Genomic DNA, 26,190 nt, shown 5'->3' with positions numbered 1-26,190 from the left:
AGAATTACAAGTGTATCTCTGCAGAGCGAAAAATAGTCCTTATCATGATGACAGTTAAGTTATGGTGATGAGTGCAATGTATTCTTTAATTATTGTAACTGGGATATGCACTCTTCCAATTTCAATGAGGTACAAGATGCTACACAGCCACAGAGATGCAACATTTCACAGTTCAGCTATCGCACCTCCCAGTGCTCAGTGGGAGGCAACAGAGCCCTGGTCCTGCTCCTCCACTTGGTAAATCTGTGCCTACTATTCCTTTTATTGTTTTCTATCAGAAAATGTAAAATACTATACCACTGTATTAACTTTGAAATTTTTGCTTAAGTTGAAATTGCCACATTTTACAGAGAGATTAAGTAAATAGGCATTTGTACCAAATAAGAAGGAAGTTGACATCTTTGTTAATTGTGAAGTTTTCCTTTTGCTCTGTGCAAAATTTAGTCATAGTCTCCAGAAAAGTTCCAAAACAATGTCATTTTGAATGGCCCTTACTTTTCTCATGAAAACTGACAAATACAAAAAAATCTGAAATTCAATTCTAAATGTGTCATTGTTGCACTTCCACTCAGGTTATCATGTGTTCCCTTCAAGCCATTTTATGAACTTGAGTTGACTTAAGATTTGAGATTTGAATAACTTTTTGAAAATTTCAACTGAGGTAAGGCTGACTGGTCAGTAGTTCCCAGGGTCTTCCTTATCACCCTTTTTTAAAAATGGTGCAATATTTCTTTTTCTCCAGTCACTGGGGACTTCACCTGACTGCCATGACCACTCAAATATGCTTGAGAGTGGCTTGGCAACTACGTCAGCCATTACCCTCAAGATCCCTGGATGCATCTCATCAAGTCCCATATACTTGTGTATGTCAGGTTCCTCAGCTGGTCTTGAACCTAACCTATAATGGGAAGGACTTCATTCCACCAGTCCCTGTCTTGACGTCTGAGGACTTGAGAGATGTGGGAAGAGAGTTTACCATTGAAACTGAGGCAGAAATCTATTGAGTACCTCAGCCTTCTCCATGTTCATTGACATTAGTTCTCCCGTCATTTTCAAGGTTTGTGTTTGTGTGTGTGCACATTTTCTTTAATCTTCCTTTTCTGACTAACACACCTGTAGAAGCCCTTATTCTTTGCATTCCTTGTCCAATTCACCTCCAGTTGGGCTCTAGCTCTCCTGATCTTCCTACATATCTAAGCAGTAACCCAGGATACATGTCCCTGGTTCCATTGCCTATGCATTTCCTTCTTACACTTTAGTTTGACCAGGAGGTCCTTATTCAGTCATGCTGGTCTCCAGCCTTCCTTGCCTAACTTCTCACATGGGGAAATTGAAAGCTTTTGCTATCTAGGAGAAATGTCCTTAAACAGCCACCACTTCTATTCTTCTTCTTTATCTCTGAGGGCAGTTTTCTAGGGGGTCCTATCCACTAATTCCTTAAATAGCTGAAAGTTTGCTCTCCTGACATTCAGAGTCCTGGCTTTAGTCTTCGCCTGGCCCATATCCCTCAAGATCGTAAGTTCCACCAGGGCATGATCACTGCAGCCTTGGCTGCCACCAGTCTTGACCTCTCTAAATAGTTCATCTGTTTTGGTATGCAACCAACAAGGTCCAGCAATACTGTTTCTCTGGTTGGACTACTGGATGGATTAACAAATTATCCTCGATACACTCTAACAGTCTCCTGGACTGCTTACAGCTTGTTGTGCTGTTTTTCCAGAAGATGTGGGGTTATTGAAGTCTCAGGCAGGATCAGAGCCTGCAAGCATGATGCTTCTTGCAGTTGAAGTAAGAATGCTTCACCAACAGACTCCTCTTGGTCAGGCAGCCTGTAGTATACACCAATCACAAAATTTCCTTTGTTGGCTTGGCTGCCAATTTTTACCCATAAGCTCTCTATTCACTGCCGTTTTTCAAAGACAGCTTGGTGAAGTCAATACATTTTTTTTTTTAATATGGAGGATATTTGTTTCATCTTGATATAAAACTGTTTCAAAAGTTGTTACTTATTAACCATCTTCTGTGTCCCTCTGTATATGAAAGGAAAACAAATTTAGTCTCAGTGGACTCTGCTCTCTACTATGGGTCCTTCAGCTGCCTTCCCTTGAAATTAGAAATTACACAGTCTAAGGATTTGATCCAAGGTCTTTTAAAACCGCTAGCATTATCAGACATGAGAGATTCAAAATTTTGCATTATTTGTCAGACCCCAACTGCTTTCCCACACTCTCCTCATCCAAAATGTGTTCCAACATGCTTTTATTTTACTAGGAAACATATTTCATAAAGGAAGTCAGACAAGAACAGAGCACACCTATGGACTTGGTATCTATAAGAGAATTGGCAATTACAATGTCAGGCAGCGTTAAACTGCAGGTCCAAAGAATCTATATAGCTGAAGCAGCTTGATCACATATTTGAGAATAATGATACAGCTAATCCACATCTTCAGTTCATCTGAAAACAAATAATTTCTTTCACTTCCAATTAGCACAAAAAAAAAATTCAGGTGTTAGACTGTAAGTGACTTGTATAGTTATGTACCATTAACCAATCTCATTAATTCATTACAAGGCCCGGACCTGTCCATACCATTGTACAAATATGAATGCGATATAAATACAATGTCAAATATAAAAGAAAATTTAGCAACAAGAATGCATTGTCTTACATCACAGGAATCTAGATAACACTTCAAACAACTTTTTATAGCTGTTCTTACAATATTTTTTAAAAGTAACTGACAATGAACCAAGTCTCATGTCAACAGGGTTAAAAGCAGACAGGATTATCACTGCTAGTTTATTCTTTAAAAACAAATCTCAAAATTCTTTCTTAAATCAATGAATTCTAATTCCAAAATTAACAAGTATATGCTTTAGGAAATAGTCTCAAATTAAATAAACCCTCCTCTCTCCCCACCTGCTACAAATAATTCCTATTCCTGAATACTTTACTGATGAAAGAAGAATCACAATGCGTTATGCCTTTTTTGACATGTAGAGAGGAATACCTATTGTTTGGCAATATCACTGCTCCTACCTCCCCACAGGGGAGAAGAGAGAGGACAGAACTCTACAGATCAATTGATTCAGTAAATGCAGTTGCAAGTTATACCTTATCTTTTCTCCTAGGATGCCACAGCTTCTGTTACTGTGGTGTACATTCATATACCTCAGATAAACAGGATATGTGAGGTGTTCAGGAAGAACTCCTCTGAAGATTTGCTTCAACAGCTAAATCACTCAATGACGCTTCTGATATGGGCTGTAGCTTTACTAATCACTTTAGCAATATCATCGCAAATTCTAGATCATATTGACGCTGCCTTCTGACCAACAAGTAAATCCAGAGAAGGGCATTTCATTTTCACTCCCTCTGTATTTGATCTCTGCTGATCAAATCTTCCCTCAGTTTAAATTAGCTTCTACTTTGTTAGCCACAGCTCTTCGTGTACATTGGATTAAATTGTGTTTACAACTATATCTCTAATTATACGATTATTAACTATATATATCCTATATATATATATATATATATATATCCTATATTATATAAAAAAACTTAATCCTAAAATGTGTATATGACAATTAGCAAAATAGAAATAGTTTTGGCCTATATTAACTAATTTCAAGTACAGAAATACAAAGTACTATATAACATAAAATTAGCATATAGAACTACAAGATAGAAAATAAATCATAAACACAAGACAATTTGAACTGTATTACATTTCAAACTTTTAATCAAAGTATTTTGAAGAATATTGTTTCTAAGATGAAAGGTTTGTGACTTCTCCCCAAAACTTTCATTATGTTACTCCTATTAAAAAATGCTCCTGTCCAAAAGTTTACTCCTTTTCAATTCAGAATTTATGCTTTCAGAATAAATCTTCTGTAAGTGTAGAAAGTTTAAATGACTTCCACTAGTAAAAAAAGAAAAAAAGTGCAACAACACAGATTTTAATTCAGAATACTGTATCAGACCTGTTCCTGTTTCTCCATAAAGGCTTAACAAAAAATATTACAGTGAAACACTGGCTGATTTTCATTCAGACTGACATAAGTGAAATCAAAAGTAAAATTAGAGTGACAAGACATTACAAGCTGATTATGTGCTAATTAGTACCTTTCAAAAATAAGCAGCATGACTGACATTAATTTATGAGCATAAAAAGAGTGAAAAAAAAATCTTGGAAAATTCAGAAAGTATGTCAATGAAAATTCAGTTATCAATTTGATACCCTTACATATCCATATCTATGGTCCATTGGGAAACAATGAAATAATGCAGATTTCTAAATCTTCCGTGATATATTAACAGGGCAGGTGCAGACCTCATGATAAACCAAGAGCCACTTAAGCTGTCATAATTAAGATTCACAATCTTCAACTTTCTCTTAACTGAAGTACTGAGAACACTCAGGTAAAAAGTTTCTTAAAATGCAGATATGACTTATGAGCAGAACTAAGAGCAGTGATCAAAGCAGGGAATTTTAAATTTCATTGTCCTATTTCTCATACTAAGTCTCTCTCAATTTATACTTAACCAGTGCACAGAATAATGATATTTCATATATTCACTTAAACCTCATAACAATAACAGCAACAAATTATACTCTCTGACACAACAGATTTAGAGCTTATTAAAAGAGAATCTGTTTTTTAATGAAAGACAATTTTACAGAAATGAAAAAACTAAAAAAAAAAAAAAATTAATTGTGATTAAAGTTTCTACTGGAACATTCAGACAATTTACAATAATGCCAAGAAATACTTTTCTGCTTTTTTAGTCTAATAATTTGCTATACGTTGGTCGGTGTGGTTTTTTTTGTTGTCTGAGCAGAAATTATTTCATGTTTCAGCATAAAGCTCTTTTCACTAGTTTTATTGTGAAGTGTTTTCTTTAGCACTTTCCATATGAAAAATTGAAAAAGTTGAAGATAAAGTATGCAGAATTTTTCTTAAATCACCTAAATACATTCTTGAAATATTTCCTAAGCAAAATGAGGTGAGACAAAAGTTCAAAATAAAACCTATATAAAGAATGGTGCTATAACCATTCTTTTATTTTCTTATTTCTACAAAATTTCTTTAGATGTATACTTCACAGATTTTTTCCCCTCAGAGTTTTGTTTAATCACAAGAGCATGTTTAGCTAGCACTCTTTAGTGTTGAACAAAACAGGACATGAGCATTAAAACTATTTACCTAAATAACTGTGAGCTGGCTTTTCTTCCACAACTTTGATTCTCCTTGCTCCTGCAGGTATCACCAAAGCTTCCACATAGCCTAGAAATAAGACCAGATGTCCTGAGTTACACAAAATACAAAAGTGTAGAAAAGTACATCTTACATGTTTTTTAATTTCTCCTCCCCATTTCACTTTCTAAATGTAACAGGTTATAATTTATATAGCAATGGTTCGAAGGTTCTTGCAATGTGCTGAAACAAGCTATGAAACTGTGCATTATGTGTAACAGATATACCATGTTACACAACTAAAGGAGTATAGAAAAGTAAAACGTAACAAGAACTAGGGAGGCTGGGCAGGTTGGGGCTGGAGCAGATGAAGTTGTCTCTGATCAAACAGTTTAGTGTCACCATCACCATCAGATGAACACAGAAGAATTCCAACTTCACTCAGCATGTGAAGACAAATGATATGGCACTAAAAACCAAACTTCCTCCCACTGTTTAGTTTTTAATATTTTGTGGTCCATCTCTCTTCTTGCTTTAACACATTAAAACGCTATTAAAAATGCCTTTAGTTTTGAAGTCTACTTATTAGTTATTTGCTTTACATTACAATTGCTTCCTTAGAGTATGAGACTAAGACATGTCTATGTCTAAGCTATGTAATGTTCTATAACAAACTACTGAGCATTTACAACACCTTTTCAACAATCCTGAAACTTTCATGTTAAATTGCTGCAAAGCAGCATTATTTATCTTCACTTTCCTTAAGAAAGTGTGTTGCTGACAGTCCAGTTTCTTGAGAAGGAAAATAACTTACATAGTAGTTTAGAGGGCAATACCACAATATTGTGGATTGTCAGAGAACACTGAATAAAATTGAAAGTGTATGGATATTCACATTAGTTAAAAAAGAGAGCTGACACATTGTTCTTTTTATTAGCAGCTACCTTCTCTGTAGTTTTTGATTTTGAAGTCCTCCACACTCATCTGTGGTTTGGAATCCCTGCTCTACATGACCTTCAGCTTAAGAGAAGGCCAGACATAAACATCGGAAGACTATGCCTAACTTTTTTTTTTTCTGAAGTACTATACTTCAACCCATAATGCATTGAAGCCCTTGATTTTTCAAAATTATACTATTTATTTCTAATTACAATATTTTTTGATGTGTTTTACTCACTGTCTTGAAATTGTGCACATTTTCTACTCAAGAAAACAAATGCTGAAAACAGCTGGCCAAACTATTGTAAAGACTTTTCTTGGAGAGAAGGTACACATGGTGCATGGCTCACATTAGGATTTCAACCCTCTACTCTGTCAACACTGTTGTGCTGGAGCAGGTCAATTATTCTCATTCAAAGAGCAGATCACAGCAGTGTTTGAAAATCTCATGTTCATTCTGCATCAGAAAATTTTTTCACTCTTAATGATATGTTATTAGTATAAAACAATGAATAATGAAAAGATACAAGACTTCTTCACATATTTGGCTTTATGTTCTCCCCTGCCTGGCTTGCTTTCATGACATTACTCTAGGTAACAGATCATAATTTGGATATTTATTTTGAAGAACACTGAATGAATCTGAAGAGTATAAGTATTTACAGATCATTTATTTACTAAAAATATACATTTTATTTCACACCTTTTTTTTAAAATCAGGCTCTTCTGTGAAATAATATGTGTCTTAATGGAAGATAATTTAGGTAATTCCTTAATTTTGTATTGATACAATTTGCAATAATTTTGCAACAATTAAATTTAAAATACTCCTGCATTCTTTTCTTAAACGTCTTCTTATCTTAAAAAAAGACAAGTAGTTCTAAAGTTCTTGTAAGGAACTGCATAATTTAAGAAGTATAGCTTTTCAAAATTCCCAGTGCCCAAAATAATCAAATAGCTACTGGTTTCCTGAGTATTTGAAATAAACAGACTTACCTGCTCCTCTGGTATGGTTAAAATCACCTTTAATAACTTTGCATGACTTTCCATTACCATTGCATACACCACAATGATCTTCACGAGCCAGAGATCCTAATATGCCATCACAACCAAATTTCTGTGGGAGAAGAAAGTAAAGCTGTTGAGAGACAGGTCATGTTTTACATAAAGCTGCCTTTAGTAGTGGGCATCTCACCATTTTGCAAGATACCCTAAGCAATGTGATCTAGTCCTGCTCAGAATAAAGGTTGTACTAGGTCACATGCAGAGATCCCTTCCACAGTCATTGTTTTTACATTTTTATGTAGATTGTTGCATTCAGTCTTCCTATATGGTTGGCTAACTCTACCAGCTACTCTCCAAGGGGAACACAACCATGTTCTCACTGCCCTCCAGCAGCTCTGCACTTCTGAGCCACTGTGCAACCCATACCCACAGCCTCTCCTATTGAGCAGGTGCAATGTGTGTAACTCCTTGTGGAGGAAAAGAAGGTTATAAGCAGTAGTCAGCATGGCTTCACCAAAGAGAAATCATGTTTGACCAACCTGATGGCCTTCTATGACAGTATGACTGGCTGGGTAGACAAGGGAAGAGCAGTGGACATTGTCTACCTTGACTTCAGCAAGGTTTTTGACACCATCTTTCACAACAGTCTCATAGGCAGGCTCAGGAAGTGCGGGCTGGATGAATGTATGGTGAGATGGATCATGAACTGGCTGGATGGCAGAGTTCAGAGGGTTGTGATCAATGGTGCAAAGTCTGGTTGGAGGCCTGTAGCTAGTGGGGTTCCCCAAAGATCAGTACTGGGTCCAGTCCTGTTCAACCTCTTCATCAATGACCTGGATGAAGAGACTGAGTGTACCCTCAGCAAGTTTGCTGATGATACCAAACCGAGAAGATGGGCTGACACACCAGAAGACTGTGCTGCCATTCAGCAAGCCCTGGACAGGCTGGAGGACTGGCCAGAGAAGAACCTAAGGAAGTTCAACAAGGGCAAGTGTAGGGTCCCACACCTGGGGAGGAACAACCCCAGGCACCGGTACAGGTTAGGGGCGGACCTGCTGGAAAGAAGCACTGCAGAGAAGGACTTGGGAGTTCTGGTTGACAACAGGTTGACCATGAGTGAACAATGTGCCCTTGTGGCCAAGAAGACCAACAATATCCTGGGGTGCATTGAGAAGAGTGGGACCAGCAGGTCAAGAGAGGTTATCCTGCTACTCTACTCTGCCCTGGTGAAGCTGCATCTGGAGTACTGCATCCACTTCTGGGCTCCCCAGTCTAAGAAGGACAAGGAATTACTGGAGGGAGTCCAGTGGTAGGCTACAAAGATGATCAGGGACCTAGAGCACCTTTCTTATGACGAGAGACAGAGAGAGCTGGGTCTGTTCAGCCTGGAGGAGAGAAGGCTCAGAGGGGATCTCATCGATGTTTATAAATATCTCAAGGGTGGATGTCAAGAGGATGGGACCAGACTCCCTTCAGTGGTGCCCAACGATAGGATGAGGGGCTACAGGCACAGACTGAAGCATAGAAGGTTCCATCTGAACATGAGGAGAAACTTCTTTACTTTGAGAGTGCCGGAGCACTGGAACAGGCTGCCTAGAGAGTTTGTGGAGTCTCCTTCTCTGGAGACATTCAAAACCCACCTGGATGCATTTCTGTGCAATCTACTCTAGGTGCACCTGCTTTAGCAGGTGGGTTGGACTAGATGATCTCCAGAGGTCCCTTCCAATCCTACCTGTTCTCTGACTCTGTGAGTCTATTGCTTTCTACTCAAAATATGGGAAGTTCCTTGTCACGCTCACTATGGTAAAGTGATGTCTAATGTCAGCCTCAGGTCTTATTCTGAAGAGGATGTGAACATGTCTGGAATATGTAAATATAAATTTTATTTGCATTTTGTTAAAAAGCACCAAGTTTACTCAAGCACCTCCACAACACTATGTAGGACACATTTCTATCAATAAATATCAGTGGTAGCTTGACAATAGGAATAAAGTCAATATCATATGCTGGCCTGATATGAAATAAAAGCCTTTTAAAGTCCAGAGAAGTCAACCCAGGGTAATCTTATGCACTATATAAATGCATCTGATAAAACCAATTAAACTTCAAGACTGATAAATAATGAAGACAAAAGCTAGGTTAAAGAAAAAATTAAGGATTCCTTTAAGAATATAAACCATGGTCAGTCAAGGTGTCATTCATTTCCAAGCACATTAAGATTGTTACTTCATTTTATGCACATAATTTTTATTAAGTTTTTTTCTACCTAAAAAAGCAATACAGATTTTGACCGTCATTACAGCATAAGCCTTCAAAGAGCTGTGTATCCAAAATGGCACAACTATAAGATATAAATACCTAACTGTACAGCCGTAGTTCCAAGAGTTCTTCCTAATGGGTTATCTAAGAAGACAGGGTAAAATGCGAAGACTACAAACTAGACTTTCAAATCTGACCCATGATATGCCAAGAAGACAACTCAGTCTTAGTCAGGTTGGTTTGGTTTAAAGTTTTTTTTTCATCTTTATTAGTCAGTTGTGAAAAGTGAATGATAAAACAAATGATATTTGTTCAGGAAAAACTGGCTATATATATATATATATAATCTTTGTGATTAAACCTGTAATTGCTACATGGTGAAGAAGAGCCCCATTTCAGGGAATTGGTTGAGTCACCATCCCTGGGGGTGTTTAAAAGACAAGTAGATGAGGCTCTTAGGGACATGGTTCAGTGTCAGTGTTAAGTTAATGGTTGGACTCGATGATCTTGAGGGTGTCTTCCAACCAAAATGCTTCTATGCTTATCACCACAGGTATACATTCTCCAAGAAAACCCATGAGCTGTTTCATATACTAAGTGAAATTAGCTTAAAATATTCTAATATGACACAAAAAGAGCCATTCAGTCTTGGACATGCACATTGAAACATGCTATCAGAGAAATAACACGTGTAGCAAATGTGTGCCTGTGTATGCAGGTTCAAAACAAGTAAATCATACCTGGCATCTACCACCTGCACAGATGTCTGATCCATGCTGGCCACAAGAAGTCCCATCCATCACCTTTTCTGTTAGGAGAATGGGTTGATCCTTTCCAGCTGGTGAACAGAATAAGGCACATGGCTTTTCTGTAGTAACAGTTGATGGAAAAAAAACATCAAATTGGTAAAAGGTCACTTAACGAATACAGAATTATTATCAATATTATTTTAAAAACTAATATTTGCTTATCTGTGTGGCATGAAACAAGAAGATTTTGATCCAGCTTGAAAAGATTTTCTTTTTCGTGCTAGAGCACAGTGGTGCTATAAACTTGGCCTATGTAGTACTCATGTCATGTTCATTGTTGTAAGTAAGAAGATGCACATTACAGCTGTCGGAATATTTTGGTTGTAATCTACAACTTCATTCTACTACATTTTGGGCAGATTACAAATACTGATGAAAAAAGAAACTTAACATTTTCCAGATTTTCTAACTATGCAGCTCAAAGAGAAAAAAACTAAGTAATTGAGACACCCTGGGAAGAAAAACATACAGATTTACAAAGTTCACATTAAAAAAAAGTCAAAAAACTGAGCACATTCTTTCTAACATCTTTACCAAGGTCAGACAATTTTTCACCACATTTCTAAAACATTCTGTAAATCATTTCCAGTTTGAAAGAGAATAAAATGTAGCAATATCGTATGTATCTATGTATTGATAGTGGTCATCATTTATAAACGATAAAGTTTGCTTCACCACCGCCAAAGTAATACTAAACAAAATAAAATATGTCTCTTCTCAGTGGTCAACTGAGTCCAAAATGACACTATTTTTTCATATCTTTATTTGCAAGTGTACTGACTCAGAACTTCTTCCTAAATCTGTTATGGATTTTTGGAAGGATACTGTCAAACCTGAACTTGAAACTGATTTCACTTGGACACACTCTATGCCACTCTGACTTCACACTGACTTCTAGATTCCTGGAGTGTGTTTTTATTAGTAAATTAAACAGTTCCAGGAAACGTTCATGGGCACTGGAATTCTACTGCCTATACAGCTGAACTGTAAAACAGTCTATGTCACATTTTTTTGACGGTGCTAACTAGCACTAGCTTGGTCTAGACTGGAAATTGCCACCTGCAAAGGACCGCTTCCAAAAAGCAGTTTGGATGTCATCAACTTTTTTAGAGTGCAAAAGAGTTGAAAAGTACGGACACAGGACTTCTGTGCCAGCTGACACATCAGAGAGTGGTCTGGGCACATTTAATTTGCTAAAATTGACACAGCTTCTGGGTATCTCCAGGGAACTGGTGCAAATAGATGTGATATCTTTGGCAAACATGTGAAGCCAGTCAGACACAAGCCATCTCCAGCTGAGAAGCGTGAGTCTCTGCCTGAATTTGTGTTCTCTGCATTCTTGTTATACTCCTTCAATAGTAATCCCAAAGCTCCCTGGGAGCTTTAAGCGTGTATCAGCATTTTTCAAACAAATACAAGATTAACAACCTAAACGTTATTTTAAGGACACTTAATGCAAACAGACAGTAATCCAACAGCACTGGACACAGACTATAGGAGATCTCATTCAAACACAGCAACAATTTTGGATATGGTGCACAATTAGTGTTTACTATAGGCTAAGAGTGCATATAATCAAGGATTTGAGAACAATGTATTTCTGGAATATTGGAATGCTTTAGACAGTGGTGTCCACTTTTGTATCTCCCGAGGGACATCTCGAGACAACAGGATGCCTCAGAAAACAGTTAGATGAAAGCAACCTCTATACTCAGCCTGGGACAGAAGAGTGTCAAGATTTTTCATCAGGTGATTGAATTATCCAAAGATAGGTTGAAAATTTTTGATCCCTCAGCATACAAATCATGTGTTCTTCTGTTAAAGTGAAATTTAGTAAAGCAAACCAAAACTAATTCACTAGATAAGCACCTACAAAATAGCTGGAGAGTGTTCTCCTTCCTATGAAATGAGCAAACACGTGAGCCTAATGAAAACAGTCTCACGAGTTTTTATTAGTACTTTGGCATCTTGAGAAAAAGTTTAGAATTAAAAAAAAAACCAAACTTTTTTTAGCTAGGCATATAGTTCTTGAAAATAAATTCGCTTTTTGGGGATTCAGAAATATGTTTCTCTTAAAATCTATGCTTTGTAATTGTTTCAAGAGCTAAAAATAAACGGGAATAATGACCTACTTAAAATGTGGTAACACATTCTTACAGTACTCCTGTGATATTCCAGGCATTTTATCACCAGTTGCTGTGCTTTTGTTAATTAACTGTTTTCATTAATGAAATATTTCCATTGTTTTCTCAGATTTCTAGAAAGAACCTGTGTGGAATATTTTCTCTTATAGTTGCTGCTATTTTATATCAATATTATCTTTGCAGATATTGAAAGTTTGACATTACTGTACTTCTACTTGAACATGCTCCTAATGATATGGTATCTAAGCATGTTTGTTATACTGAAACATGCATGCAATATGCCAGGACTTTGCATGCAGTAGCTGTTAGGATTTATAGAAATAAAGTTTGGGTTATGCATTAGACAAGGCTTTCTGCCAAAATCAAACACTGGTATTTGAAATATTCAACTGTTAAGCTAAAAGTGCTCTCTACTTCCTCAAAAATAGAAGCTCGCAATATCTGTATTGTCTTGTTGGCTTTGTAGGTAGAAGTATAATGGGTATATACATTCTTAAAGATATAGCGTTAATCTAGAAAGCTGTATTTCTGAGTCACTTCATACTACATTTGTGATTAAATAGGACCAAACTAATATTGAATTTCAGTTCAGATGTAGTCATCACATATCAAGAAGAACAAATTAAATAGGAATATTAGACAAGAGATTCCAGAGCATGTGAAAATACTGCCAGCTCTTAAGTAAAAATGACCAAATATCTTGGGTTTGGCGTTTGATCGTTTGTTTGCTTTATTTTTCACTCTATCTTTCTTAATCAACAATACCAGCAAGCTATAAGCCATATGAGCAGCCGATGAGAACGTAGGAGATGGTTTATACTTACCATCATCGATAACAGCTTGCCACTGGTGCACATGCTTCTGATTTGAAGATCTGACACTGAAAGCCTGGCACTGCCAGTCCCTGAATGCAGGCACACCGGCAGGACAAGAAGGATTTTCACATACTTTATATTGCATTGTGGGACCGTGACACTCTCCCTCAAGGCCTGAACTAGAAAAGACAGCAAAAATGTCATGCTTTATTGTTGCTAATATTTTGTCAAACTCACAGCACAGTTTATTTATGCTACAGACAAATTCAATTTACATAGGACTTTTTTTTTTTAATTGACACGTGACATTAAGAAATCACCAACAAAAAATCAAAGTCACAGATCAAAATGTATTTCCCTTCTGTGTGTAATGGTTATATTACATGTAAAGAGTAACAGGTGCTAAATCATAATTTACACTTGGCCTCAACGAAGCACTAAGACTAGTGGAAGCATCAGTAAGGAGAACCTCAACTGCAGTTTTGATATAGTTTAGGTGACTTTTCTCTAGCTGGACTGAGCCAAAGGTGCCACTGAAAGTAACATATGCAGATTTGCCACCTCTCCTTTTTTACAAGTGTGGTGTTGTGAAGTTCAGACAGTATGCTTGGTTTCTTTTCAGTAGCTCCAGTTGTGCTTGCAGGTCCTAATGAACAAACGCAAAAGAACAGCGAACTGCAGAAACTGGAGCTAATTATTTCAAACCTTGCATGAAAAAAATGAATGAATGAAAGTGAAATTAAGATATCCCTAAACTGTAGAAATAGCTTGTAGGCATACTGCTAGAAATAGTGTTTAGATGGCAGGCAATATGAAAGCATTCTGCATACCTAAGGCTTCTGTTAAACTATCATGCTTTTGTACAGACATATCCAAGTTTTCCTCACATTTCTTTATGCAAACCTCTCTTTTTAAGTCCCTCTGCCTTCCTGTCATTATTTTTTGCACCAAATCTGTTATCTTTCATTTTTCTTCATTTCCCACTTTTGTGCTACTGTTTTCCTAAATCATATACTCTACTCTGCCCTGCCCTGCTCTACCCTACCCCACCCTGCCCTAGTCTACTCTGCTCGTCTAGTCTAGTCTTCTTGACACTTGGCTTAATTACTCAGCTCTATGTTCTTCCCACTTCTCTGCCTATTTATTCTTCTTCTCTTGGTGTATAAATGATACACAAAAGAGAGATCTTGTACTGAGTAATTAAAATGAAAGCATCTTTTTGCTAACCACTGCGGTATGATGAAACAGACTCCACTCAAGTCAATGGTAAAACTCCCTTTATCCTCAATGGCACAAGGTTTTCATTTTCACAAGATATGGAATCTAAATATTGTTCCCCAGATATTCTATCTGAACGTCTGTGAAACTGGTAGAAAGATCTCTTTGTAAAAGTTGCAGTTCCTTGGCTCTCTAAATGAGACAGAAGTCAATCTTCTGCAGCATAAAACCTGAAAGACTAGAGTTACACACTGATTCTCTGCAAGTTAAAAATTACTCATTTATTTTTCTGATGCTTCTTCCGATTAAGCTTAAAAAGAAAGTTGTATTCTCCCATTAATATTATCTAAGCTTTTGGAAGAAGCAGAAAAGAGAAAAAATATTGTTACCATGCAGTAAAACCCCCTGAAGTATCTATTATCCTAAGTCGTTTTCAGTATTCATAAAAAATGAATTCCTTATGTATAGGACAACTATATCTTAATGGCTTTCTGTACTCAGATTTAAATTCTATTCAGAAATTCTGATAAACAGCAATGGAAACATGAAATTATTTTTACCCAGGGCATTTGCGTTGTCGACTGCTGATTCCGGTGTTGCAAGTACGGCTACAAGTGCTCCACGCACTCCACTCCCCTTCCATATGCTCCACAAAAGAAGTCCGATTGATACACTCTCCGGCCTTACACCACTAGGTGAAAATTCAGCTCTTAGGTAAATAAATCAAGGCATATGCAAAACAATTCACTGTTCCACAAGCACATGGGAAGCGCAACATAAACATTTTATTCAATACATAGTTTTCATATGAGTCAGATATATTCTTTCCTGTTGTTCTCCATGTTTTTTTTTTCTTTCGCAGTAAATAAAACATCCAGAGGCCAGGGAGCAGATACAATTCTTGTCCACAAACTCGAGCCTAAGTTCATTCTCAATAAAGGATGGCTCCTGGAATAGGCGCTGGTAAGGGTCCCCAGACCATCCTGTTCCCTTCATTTGAGCCTAGACACTCCCTAGGAAAGCACTTTTGGGTCCAGCCCAAGCCCACTGCAGGAATCATTTTCCAGCTGAACTGTATGGATGATCACAGCACAATGTTCAGGGCTGTTCTCAGGATCTTTCTGGTTCACTACTACAGTTCCCACATAGCTAGCAGGAAATGCATTGTCACTGATTATCCAGTGACAATTTCAATAGAAGGATATATTACAAGTAATACAGAAAATAAGATTTTATTCACAGCTGATATTCAAAGAGAGAACGGAAGCCTCAATAAGCTAGTGTTGAGAAAGAATTTCTGGCATTCATTTCAATAATAATAATAACCTCCACAATCTTGTATGCATATATTGTTTCCCAGGACAACTGCAATTTCACACTCAAAAACTACACAGTCATTATTGTTATGTTCTGTTTCCTATGTCCATATCTGGTATAAGTCATCACAACTCTGCAGAAACTAGTACTGTATCAACTTACACCAGCTAAATATCTGTCTTATGTATTATGAAATTTCAGCAATTGCAAAGCAATAAGGTGTCTAGTGATCTTAAACTTCACCTGCAGTTTCAAACCGGTCTTCACTGATCAGTTGATCTTAATTTCTCTCTTAAATCATAGTATTACAATGATGGTGTAATTACACCACCTTTAAAATGTCTTCCTATAGGATGGCTCCGTCATTATATTGGATTTGCAATCAGAAACTATTCATTTTTTAATGCTCTTGCATGTTTCAGACCAAAAATTCTCATATTTATTTAAAGATATTCCTTCAGATATGACAGGCAAAATGGATTTTTCTCTAGAGATAGTATCTGCCTTATGTAGAGTCTGAGAGATGCTTGCAAATCCTTGACTTAAAAAAAAATCTAAGTTGGACAGGCTACACAAATGACATTTCCATTACTTCCTAAGATCCTAAGAGGAGCACAAGACAACAATACTCCATCTCTACAATATAACTAAACCAAAACAAAGCAATTTGGGTAATCTGAAGATAATCTTGGACAGATAATGAAGTAATAAGACAAATAACCCCTTCTAATCCTGTGAAATGTCTGAGTGATGTCTGCTTCAAATTAGAATAAGTACTTTGTCCTACCCTTACTGATTATTTACTCCCTACTAGCTCAGTTGTACAATAGAGAGACAAGTGTTACCTTCCTCCTTGGACTTGCCCAGGAAAGGGACCCATGTCACTACCATATATTAATGCTCCCACAAGTATAAAGTTAGAATGAGTCCTCTGCAGTGAGTTGCTGTTATTATTACCTTTTGCAAGTTATACATTAATATGCAATATGAACACTAATTTTGAGTGTCCAGTTCACAATGGTGTTGGTTTCACAATGAGACATTCTGTGTAGTCTTAATAAGAGCTGGTGCTTTTTTGTTCCACACCACGGGCACGCCAGTCTCAGAATACAGAATGTGATACTGAACAAAAGTCACGTGCCTGACTTTCCAGGTGTTGACTTAAAACAGAATATCAACTACATACATTCATTGGAAACAAAAGATTGCAGCAATATCATTGTTTTAAAGATACAAAAATGAATAAAGCCTGTTTATGTCAATTGATTGGTTTACTTTTTTTGGCTGACGATGTAATATGATCCAAGAGCAAATCACTCCTGTGGGAGACTGCTGAAAGCACAATATAATGAAAACTTCAAGATACATGCATGTGCATGCTCCTTCTCTGTTATCTATTTGAGGTTATTTATTTTCATTTACAGTTATATATACAGACAACAGAGGTCATTCAAACAGGAAAGCTCCTGAAGTACATTTAATGTAAGTCCGAATTCAGGTGACTATTTAATTTGTCTTTGATGGCATACTTTTAATGACATTTATCACTCATTTACATGCACTGACACTATAAATATTTCTTTACAAAACTTATCCTGAAGTTTTATCACAAATCCGTACCAATTCCTTCAATGAGACTATTTCTAAATCTTAAATCATAGCTGGAAACTTTGTATCTTTGAAAGCTTATGTTTCTATTTACAGTAAGCAGTGCAACAATGGAATTCTATTCATTAAAAGGATACAAAAAGAGAACAAATTTGAAATAAAACAGTGGAAGCATTAAAACATCTATGGCTTTGGTTAACTATTTTTTTTTAATTCAGTGTTCGTAGGGAAACATATTTTTTCTCATATCTATATTATATAATAGATAACCTATAATACATTCAACTATATATTAATATGTATGATTTTTATGATAATTGAGGTAAGCAGGAACTTTAAACAAGTGCAAAGACCTGTTCAGCTTGTTTGCTTAACTGTTAGGTGTTCAATATAATTTATATTGCTTTTCCACCAGAAATATACCTTTCCAGTACCACAGTCTGTTCCATCCATCGGTGGATCCAGTTTGGTTTTGCATTCCTTCTCACTTTCTGCCTTACACCACAATGCGGTGCAAATGACATGCTGAAAACCAAATACACGAGTAAGCACAAAATCTATCTTATGCAAAATTACTTTCTGCATACAATCCACTAATATTGTCATAAAGTTACCAATTTGATGGTACTGCAGTATGTTTAAAGACAAGTTAAAAATGCACAAAACGCAAAGTGGTCAGATTCTGCTTATTCTTTTTCTAATCACAAACACATGGAATAATTCAAGTTAGTGTGTTCATAGAGGGGGGGAAGAACCCTCTAAGTCCAACCCTAGAGGTCACAGTCTTTTCACATGGCAGACCTGACAAAGCACATAGGGACAACTTTGCCTCATGTGTGAAGTGGCCACTGCACAGATGCACTTCCCCAGCAACTGGAAGAGGTGTGAGCTTTCTGGGAATTATTTTTAAAATTAATCCATATTTTTACTGCTTTTATTTAGTGCTCATTCCTTTATGTGAAAGGGAGAAAAACAGCACTGTCACTAGCAACAAAAACCAAGGTTTTTAAATTAGTCCATTTCTATATACAAGGACTAATGAGTCTTTGTGAAGCTACACAGAACTATGTTCAGGGGGGTTTTGTAAAAATGTGTGTGTAAGAAACTTTGAGGCTTCTCTAGGACTTCCAAATCCCCTTGTTCATCCCATCTCAATGATTACTGCTATCTTATGCTCTTCCAACTATTCATCATTTCTCATTAATTCCTCTAGAAATATCTTGAAAAGCAATCAAACCTGATATCCAGAAATAAGACAGAAAGTAAACTGACAGATCAGGATGAAATATTTTTGCTGGGAAGAATAAGAGAAGTGAGATGACAGAGGCACTAGTCAGCAGTGAGTTTTAGAGATGGAAATAAAAGCTGCTAAGCTGCTTATTCTGTCCCTCTTAAGCATCAGAACAAGACAGTTTTACCTTCTTCAAAAGAAAGTATATCCTTGAAGTATGCTGGCTCACTTTTCCCCAAATCTCCTTGGCAGCTTTCCTTATTTTACGCTAAAAAGTCCTCTTTCTCTCATGTTTTTCAGATGTGACTTCATTCTCCTTGCTGTCTTGTTCCTCCCTTACCAGTAAACTGGGTGGAAGTGAACACAGGGCACGTGGATCTCAGCTGTGGCCTAAATGTTATTGCATCTGAGACTGGCTTCCTTCAAATATGTATGGTATCCCCAAAGAGGGGAAAGAAGGATGAGGAGAGGGGGATGGGATGCAGGGAGGATAAAATATAAGGATCAGCTGGGTTTTTTTTACCAGGGCTGCCAGAAGACATGCTTTTCTGACTGAAAAGATTTGTTACATTGGTAAACCCAATAAGAGTCTGTGGCTTTTACACTATGCATGAAAAATGTATGATAAACCTTATGCTACCTTGAAAAAAGTCTTAGAGCACAGGAAATATAATTGAACAAAAGATTGTGTCAGAAACAAGGAACAGGAGAGCTCCAGTGGGCGTCTTGCATGTAAAAATGACTGTAACATCAGCTTTCAAAAAAAGTCAAAGATGTAGAGGTCTGAAGCATTGCACAGAAACAAGAGATAGGATGGCAGCAATCAGACTCACTCCTGCTTCATCGTGCAACAGTTTTTTGCTGAAGATGAACAAAGAAGACAACTTACCAACTACAAAATGTCAGACTACACTGCTGGAGCAGCTCCACAAAAATATATGCTAATTTAATGTTCCTAACTGAAATATTTTTTCCTATCCCTAAATCTTAATCTGTCAGTGACCACATTTGAGGAAAAGCCACCCAGGTTTGCAAAAAATAAGGCCGAATTTTCCTTTACGTCACCACATTTTGAAGTACATTATCCTTTTATTTTCTCTAAACACTTTTATCTTGTGCTCAATTCCACTTAAATATGACTGTGGAGTGGCTCACAACAAACCTACAGTTCTTTACAAATGCAAAAACAATTCTAAACTTAGGAATGCATGAAGTCAGATTGACAAGGATTTCGGTGCCTGCACACACAGATGCACTTAAGCCATACAGTCAGATTGACAAGGATTTGGGTGCCTGAACACACAGATGCACTAAAGCCATGTAAAGTACATCAAGTAAACCAAATTAAGATGCCTGACTTGCTAATGTGCTTTGTATACATCTGCATGTTTCAGCAAATAGTTGCATACCACCTCCTTGTGAACGATGAATGTGACTCCCCCAGCTAGAAACATCTTTGACCCTTAAGAGAACTGTATTCTAAGAATGCTCACTTATTTTCACCAGTTTTTTAAAATAAGCTTTCAATTTTACTATAACACTTCATCCTAGACTTTGAGATTCCCCAAACTCAAAAAAATGGAGATACAGAATTACTAAAATTGGAGGATGACTTACAGAAGATACAGAGAAGGCAGAGTTACTGAATGCCTTCTTTGTCTCTGTCTAGTCTACCAGAGGCTGTCCTGAGGAGCCCCATACCCCTAAGGCCCCAGAGGACATCAGGACAATGGAGGAGTTTGCCTTAGTTGATGAGGACTGGGTTAGGGGCAAATAAGCAATCTGGACATCCATAAATCCATGGGTCCAGATGGGATGCACCCGCGGGTGCTGAGGGAGCTGGCGAAGGTCATTGCTGGACCACTCTCCATCAGCTTTGTCAAGTCTTGGGAAATGGGAGAGGTGCCTAAGGACTGGAGGAAAGCAAATGTCACTCCAGTCTTCAAAAAGGGCAAGAAGGAGGACCCGGGTAACTATAGACCGGTCAGCCTCACCTCCATCCCTGGGAAAGTGATGGAACAACTTATCCTTGGTGCCATCTCAAGGCATTTCAAGGATAAGAGGGTCATTAGGGGCAGTCAACATGGCTTCACCAAGGGGAAGTCATGCTTCACCAACATCATAGCCTTTTATGAGGACATAACAAGGTGGATAGATGATGGCAGAGCAGTGGCTGTGATCTACTTTGACTTCAGTAAAGCATTTGACACAGTCTCTCACAGCATCCTCACAGCTGAACTGAGGAAGTGTGGTCTGGATGATCGAGTAGCGAGGTGGACTGTGAAATGGCTGAAGGAAAGAAGCCAGAGAGTCATGGTGAACGGGGCAGAGTCTAGTTGGAGGCTGGTATCTAGTGCAGTGCCTCAAGGGTCGGTACTGGGGCCAGTACTATTCAATATATTCATCAACGACTTGAATGAGGAATTGAGTGTACTATCAGCAGGTTTGCTGATGACACCAAACTGGGAGGAGTGGCTGACACGCCAGAGGGCTGTGCTGCCATCCAGCGAGATCTGGACAGGCTGGAGAGTTGGGCGGGGAAAAATTTAATGAAATATAACAAGGGAAAGTGCGGAGTCTTGCATCTGGGTAGGAACAATCCCAGGTTCCAATATAGGTTGGGGAACGACCTATTAGAGAGCAGTGTAGGGGAAAGGGACCTGAGGGTCCTGGTGGACAGCAGGATGACCATGAGCCAGCACTGTGCCCTTGTGGCCAAGAAGGCCAATGGCATCCTGGGGTGTATTAGAAGGGGAGTGGTTAGTACGTCGAGAGAGGTTCTCCTTCCCCTCTACTCTGCCCTGGTGAGACTGCGTCTGGAATATTGTGTCCAGTTCTGGGCCTCTCAGTTCAAGAAGGACAGAGAACTGCTGGAGAGAGTCCAGCGCAGGGCAACAAAGATGATAGGGAGTGGAACATCTGCCTTATGAGGAAAGGCTGAGGGAGCTGGGTCTCTTTAGCTTGGAGAAGAGGAGATTGAGGGGTGACCTCATTAATGTTTATAAATATGTAAAGGGTGAGTGTCATGAGGATGGAGTCAGGCTCTTCTCGGTGACAACCAATGGTAAGACAAGAGGTAATGGGTACAAACTGGAACACAAGAGGTTCCACTTAAATTTGAGAAGAAACTTCTTCACAGTGAGGGTAACAGAACACTGGAACAGGCTGCCCAGGGTGGTTGTGGAGTTTCCTTCTCTGGAGACATTCGAAACTCGCCTGGACGCCTTCCTGTGTAGCCTCATTGAGGTATTCCTGCTCTGGCGGGGGGATTGGACTAGATGATCTTTTGAGGACCCTTCCAATCCCTAACATTCTGTGATTCTGTGATTCTGTGTAAGTTTCTTCTGGGCTTTCCATTTCAGTCAAATCACAAATAGAGTCTTTAGTTACTCTTCAGATTGCACTTCTGCTGCAGAAGCAAGAGAAATGGAGATTACTGTTACCATGCAACTTTTGACATCTGGGGATTTCTGCATGTGGCTGGGAAAAAGCCATGATGCGCAACTGTTTTTTTTCCTAGCAACCTGTAATGCTGCAGATCAGGATCAATTTGAAAACTAACAGAAATCTGGAGGCCAATATCACTATTACTGTCTCTCCAAAATCAGAGCACAAGCTTCTAAACCAAAAGTTTACTCCTCTGGGGAGAAAGTTTCATTCATTCAAAATCAGGACAGCTGTTAACATTCACAGAGGTTTACTAGTTATACATCATAAACACAGTTCAGCAGCCATTAAAGTTTTTGAGACCAGCTAAGGGAACTAAAAGCCATTGGAGATTATAAACTAATACTTGTGATAGTAGACTATTCACCATCTGTAAAATATTTCGTTGTGTGTATGCTGGACAACAAAATATTGCCAAGAACACACAAAGGATTTTTTTCTGAAAGAATGCATTAATCATGAGTTTTTAATAGCAAAAGCTAGTAAAATACAACATGGAAGTCACAATGTACGACAGAAATAGCAGAGGTCATTCCAGCTTTTTGGGTATTTTTTGAATGAAAAGAGTGAGGCAGATCTGTGTAAATCACAGGGGTGCTTTTGCAATCATATAAACATCTGAAAAGAATGTCCAGTTGAGAGGAAAGAACGGGGACAAAAAGAGCACTTCAGAACTGTAGTCGTGCAACATCAAAATTGTTGAAAGTGTAGTGGGAGAGACGAGGACAGATATTTCACCAAGGCTATAATATTTCCATGACTTTTCATTGTGATCTTTCCCTGAAGTGCCTTAAAAATCACCATGACATATAACCAGTCTCCTACTTCTTTGCAGAGATCACAGCTGTGTTATGACAAGAATTGTTTTAGTGGAGTTGACTAGATAGCACTCACATCCTGGACTTTAATCTTAAAAGCCGACATTTAATAGTTCAACAATTATATGATATTTTCAAGTTCTACAATTGCATTTTATCATCAAGAACTACTTCTGGGCCATGATCTCACTATCTGTTATGCAAAACAATGTTAGGGTCTAACTGATTCTTGTGTGAGACATCATGGGCATAAAAGCAAACTTGGCTCTCTTACAAGATAAGCATGGTGACATGGTATAAATCTTATACTCTGAGATCCACTCACACTTTTCTCAGGCTTTATAAATTTTGCTTAGGGTATGAAAAGAAGGGCTTTGAAATAAAGATGAAAAGGAAAAAATAAAGTCTGGACACCATTCGTGAAAGAGGAGTGGGAGGGGCTCACTTTAGGAAAATACGGGAGTAGGACCTCAATGGTTCCTTCAGTCCTTTGTTTTAGCCATTAAATCATAAAGAGGAATTCCTGGTAGCAAGGGAAAATCATTGTCATTTGCATTGTTTCTCTGAGGTTGCCATGTAATGTGACTATAAATTATCCTAAAGTGCTGCTCAGTAATAACATTTGTAGAAAATTACATCTCAGCAGAAATGCATTATTGATTGTACCACTGATATTTGTAGATTATTTTTAGATCATTAAGAAAATTACTTTCCATCTTTACTCAATTGTTTTCTTAGTTGAAAAGCTTTTATTTATGAAGCATACTTGCTTAATGTAAAAGACTGCATGGAAGTCTGGTCATCAAATCTTCCAGTCACAAAAAATGTAGGTGTCTGACATAGTTCATAATTTTTTTTTTACATAGTTACAGTTAGGAACTGTTCGGCAAGTAGAATGTATCCAAGAAATCCTGGGCTATAAATTGTTTGGTTTACTGAAGTTCAAATGAACCTTCAAGGAGTGTGTTTCTCTCTCATTTCCTGGCTTGTGAACAACTGTAACCAAAGTAAACTGCCAGGTATTGGCAGAGTAGAAGAGAGTATACAGAGATAAAAGATAGTAGTTTGGATTTCATGGAAAATTCAGTGGTTGCAATGTATAATAAAACTATTATTTCAATAAATTAATTCTATAACTTATGAAATACTGTATTCAATTTTGAAAAGTCTTCTAAATGTTGACTTCTCTAACGGTAGCCACAATAATCTGCACAATCAACACAGTGAACTTTGAGTAACTTTCATAATATGTAAAGTGCAGCTATTTGGTAGGTTAAATTCAAAATATTTGTTATTTCTATCTAACATCCTCGTATTTCAGAGGGAGATCATAAAATTAGCTATGGACTAACACCATTTTGCAGTAAGACAATGTTGATGTTGAACAGTCCATGTAATAAAACTCATGAAGGATTTTCAGAAAGTTTCTATAGCTTGGCTCTAGCCCAATTTAAAATGCAACTTTTTTTTCTGTCTTCATACATAAGACAAACACACTTAAGCGTAGGACGGCTTTCTTATCCCTTGGACTGTGCTCTATCTATTGCTCTGAGTTTTCTCTCCACTGTAGAAATCTTATCTAATTGGAGTAGAATACTTTAAACTTCCCTAACAAAAGAGCTAAATTTAAGATCCACAGCAGGGAACAAAAGGAGATCTGAATATTGCCTAAGCTTGCTGAAACTAGCTTTTCAGGCCTACAGTCTAAGGATCAAATTTCTTGGATTTTCTTTGTTGTGGGGAAGGTGGAAGAGCAAATTTTGCTTCCAGATAAAAGAATACAGAAGAAAACCAACAAGGTGACTTTACAGAGGTTGGCAGGGGAGTTTTGGAGACCTTCTGCTTCAGTGCCCTCACCAGATTTTCTCAATTCTGTCCTTAGTATATTTTATTCAATTTAATGTAACTTCCAATAGGTCCAAAGCTCTTAAAAATGAATGACAATAATTTTATGATTCAGTATTTGCTTATATGATTTCCAGTTCAGGGTTACCAGTTTTGCAGACGATTTTGGTGAAACTGCTGAAGGTTCTTTCCCTTGCTCTTTTCTCAGAAACTGTTATCAAGTTATCTTTTTCTTACTATTAAGACCATAAGGTTATCAAGCAACAGACTTGGTTTATGAAGAAAACTGAAAATTAAATTGCGATTTGTCAGAAAAAAATAATAGTTGTAAAGATCACTAGCCTTTTGTATTGTCTTACACTATTATCAGGTTCTTTCTTCAAAGCTAGCCTGCATGTCTTTGGATTTAATTTACAATGGTTTCTTAATACTAATATCTAACAGGAATTTTCCTAAATTAACCATTTAAAGATAAAGTAATGATCCAGTAAGTGGGGAAAAAAAAGAGTGATGATAGATGATTTAACTGAAATGTGTCCTCTCATCTACAAAATGCCAGAAGAGGAGAAAATTATTGATTATTAGAAATGGACAATTAGGTAGCAGCACCCAGAGCCTAAGTACTTTCTGTGCAAACAATTGAATACTACCAGAGTAGCCTTAACCGAATTTAGCTTCCTAACATTTCTAAAATAATGATGAAAACCAAAGAAACCTTGGAGTTGGGACCCTGACAGAAAAATATTCATTGCATCTGTGAATGAAATACAACAGTCATGGGACCACTCAGCTACCTGAATTTAAATGCCTGAATTAGAACTAAACACAAGGGTATTAAAGGAAGGCAAGTGCCCAGAGAAGCGAAAAGCATATAAAGGTACTATGCAACAGCAAGTCTCTAGGTTTGACTGTCTCTTCAATTACCTTTGAAATGCTTTTACCTTATAAAGAAGACCTAGAAGAAACAATGGGCTAACACTGTACCATTTTCATGTTTAAAATAGGTTTCTGGAGAATAAGAAACCAGAATCACGTATTTTAATTGAAAACGAAGAACTAAAAACCAAGAAACTGATTGCAATTTATGAAAAAACCACTTGGAATAATAAAGAACATTTATAGAATCATTACATTGAGTTCTGCTGCTCATCTCTCAGAGCGAAAATGTTTTCAATAAGACAGGCAAAATAATAACAGTAACCTACAGCTCCTTTTTTTCCCAGCTCTGTCACTCTCGGCATGTGCTAGTGATACATGTATTGCAATGTTTCCTTCAAGAATCTTTAGGAGAAAGATTACTCTCACTGAAACTCCCTGAAGAAAGAGTACTACTCCAAGCCGAAAAGATTAAGAGAACTGAAGAATTAAAGGAGTACGGAATTATGCTTTCATATAAAATACTCCTGACCTTTCCAGGATAGCTGTCCGCTCCAACTCTGATGAAATTTTATTTGGCAGTTCCTTCTAGTTCCCACTTTATCAACCCATATTCCATGCTCTTTACATATTTGCAATATCATCTACACATCTTGTC

At 37.4% G+C, this 26,190-nt stretch overlaps 1 protein-coding gene across 1 annotated transcript in view; it reads right to left on the bottom strand.

Moving 5' to 3' along the window:
* Positions 1-26,190, bottom strand: part of ADAMTS19 (ADAM metallopeptidase with thrombospondin type 1 motif 19) — a 148,542-nt gene that overhangs the window by 33,288 nt on the left and 89,064 nt on the right. The window contains exons 11-17 of the mRNA XM_065656283.1: positions 17,739-17,840; positions 14,951-15,081; positions 14,223-14,251; positions 13,182-13,334; positions 10,145-10,272; positions 7,137-7,257; positions 5,211-5,291 (exon numbers count right to left, since the gene is read on the bottom strand). Of these exons, the coding sequence (XP_065512355.1) occupies positions 5,211-5,291; positions 7,137-7,257; positions 10,145-10,272; positions 13,182-13,334; positions 14,223-14,251; positions 14,951-15,081; positions 17,739-17,840 (745 nt within the window). The remainder of the gene's footprint in view (positions 1-5,210; positions 5,292-7,136; positions 7,258-10,144; positions 10,273-13,181; positions 13,335-14,222; positions 14,252-14,950; positions 15,082-17,738; positions 17,841-26,190) is intronic.

This window comes from Caloenas nicobarica, chromosome Z, assembly GCF_036013445.1.
Source record: "Caloenas nicobarica isolate bCalNic1 chromosome Z, bCalNic1.hap1, whole genome shotgun sequence".
NCBI lineage: Eukaryota > Metazoa > Chordata > Aves > Columbiformes > Columbidae > Caloenas > Caloenas nicobarica.
The sequence above is the reverse complement of the archived record's forward strand: the minus strand, read 5'-3'. Positions and strand labels throughout refer to the sequence as shown.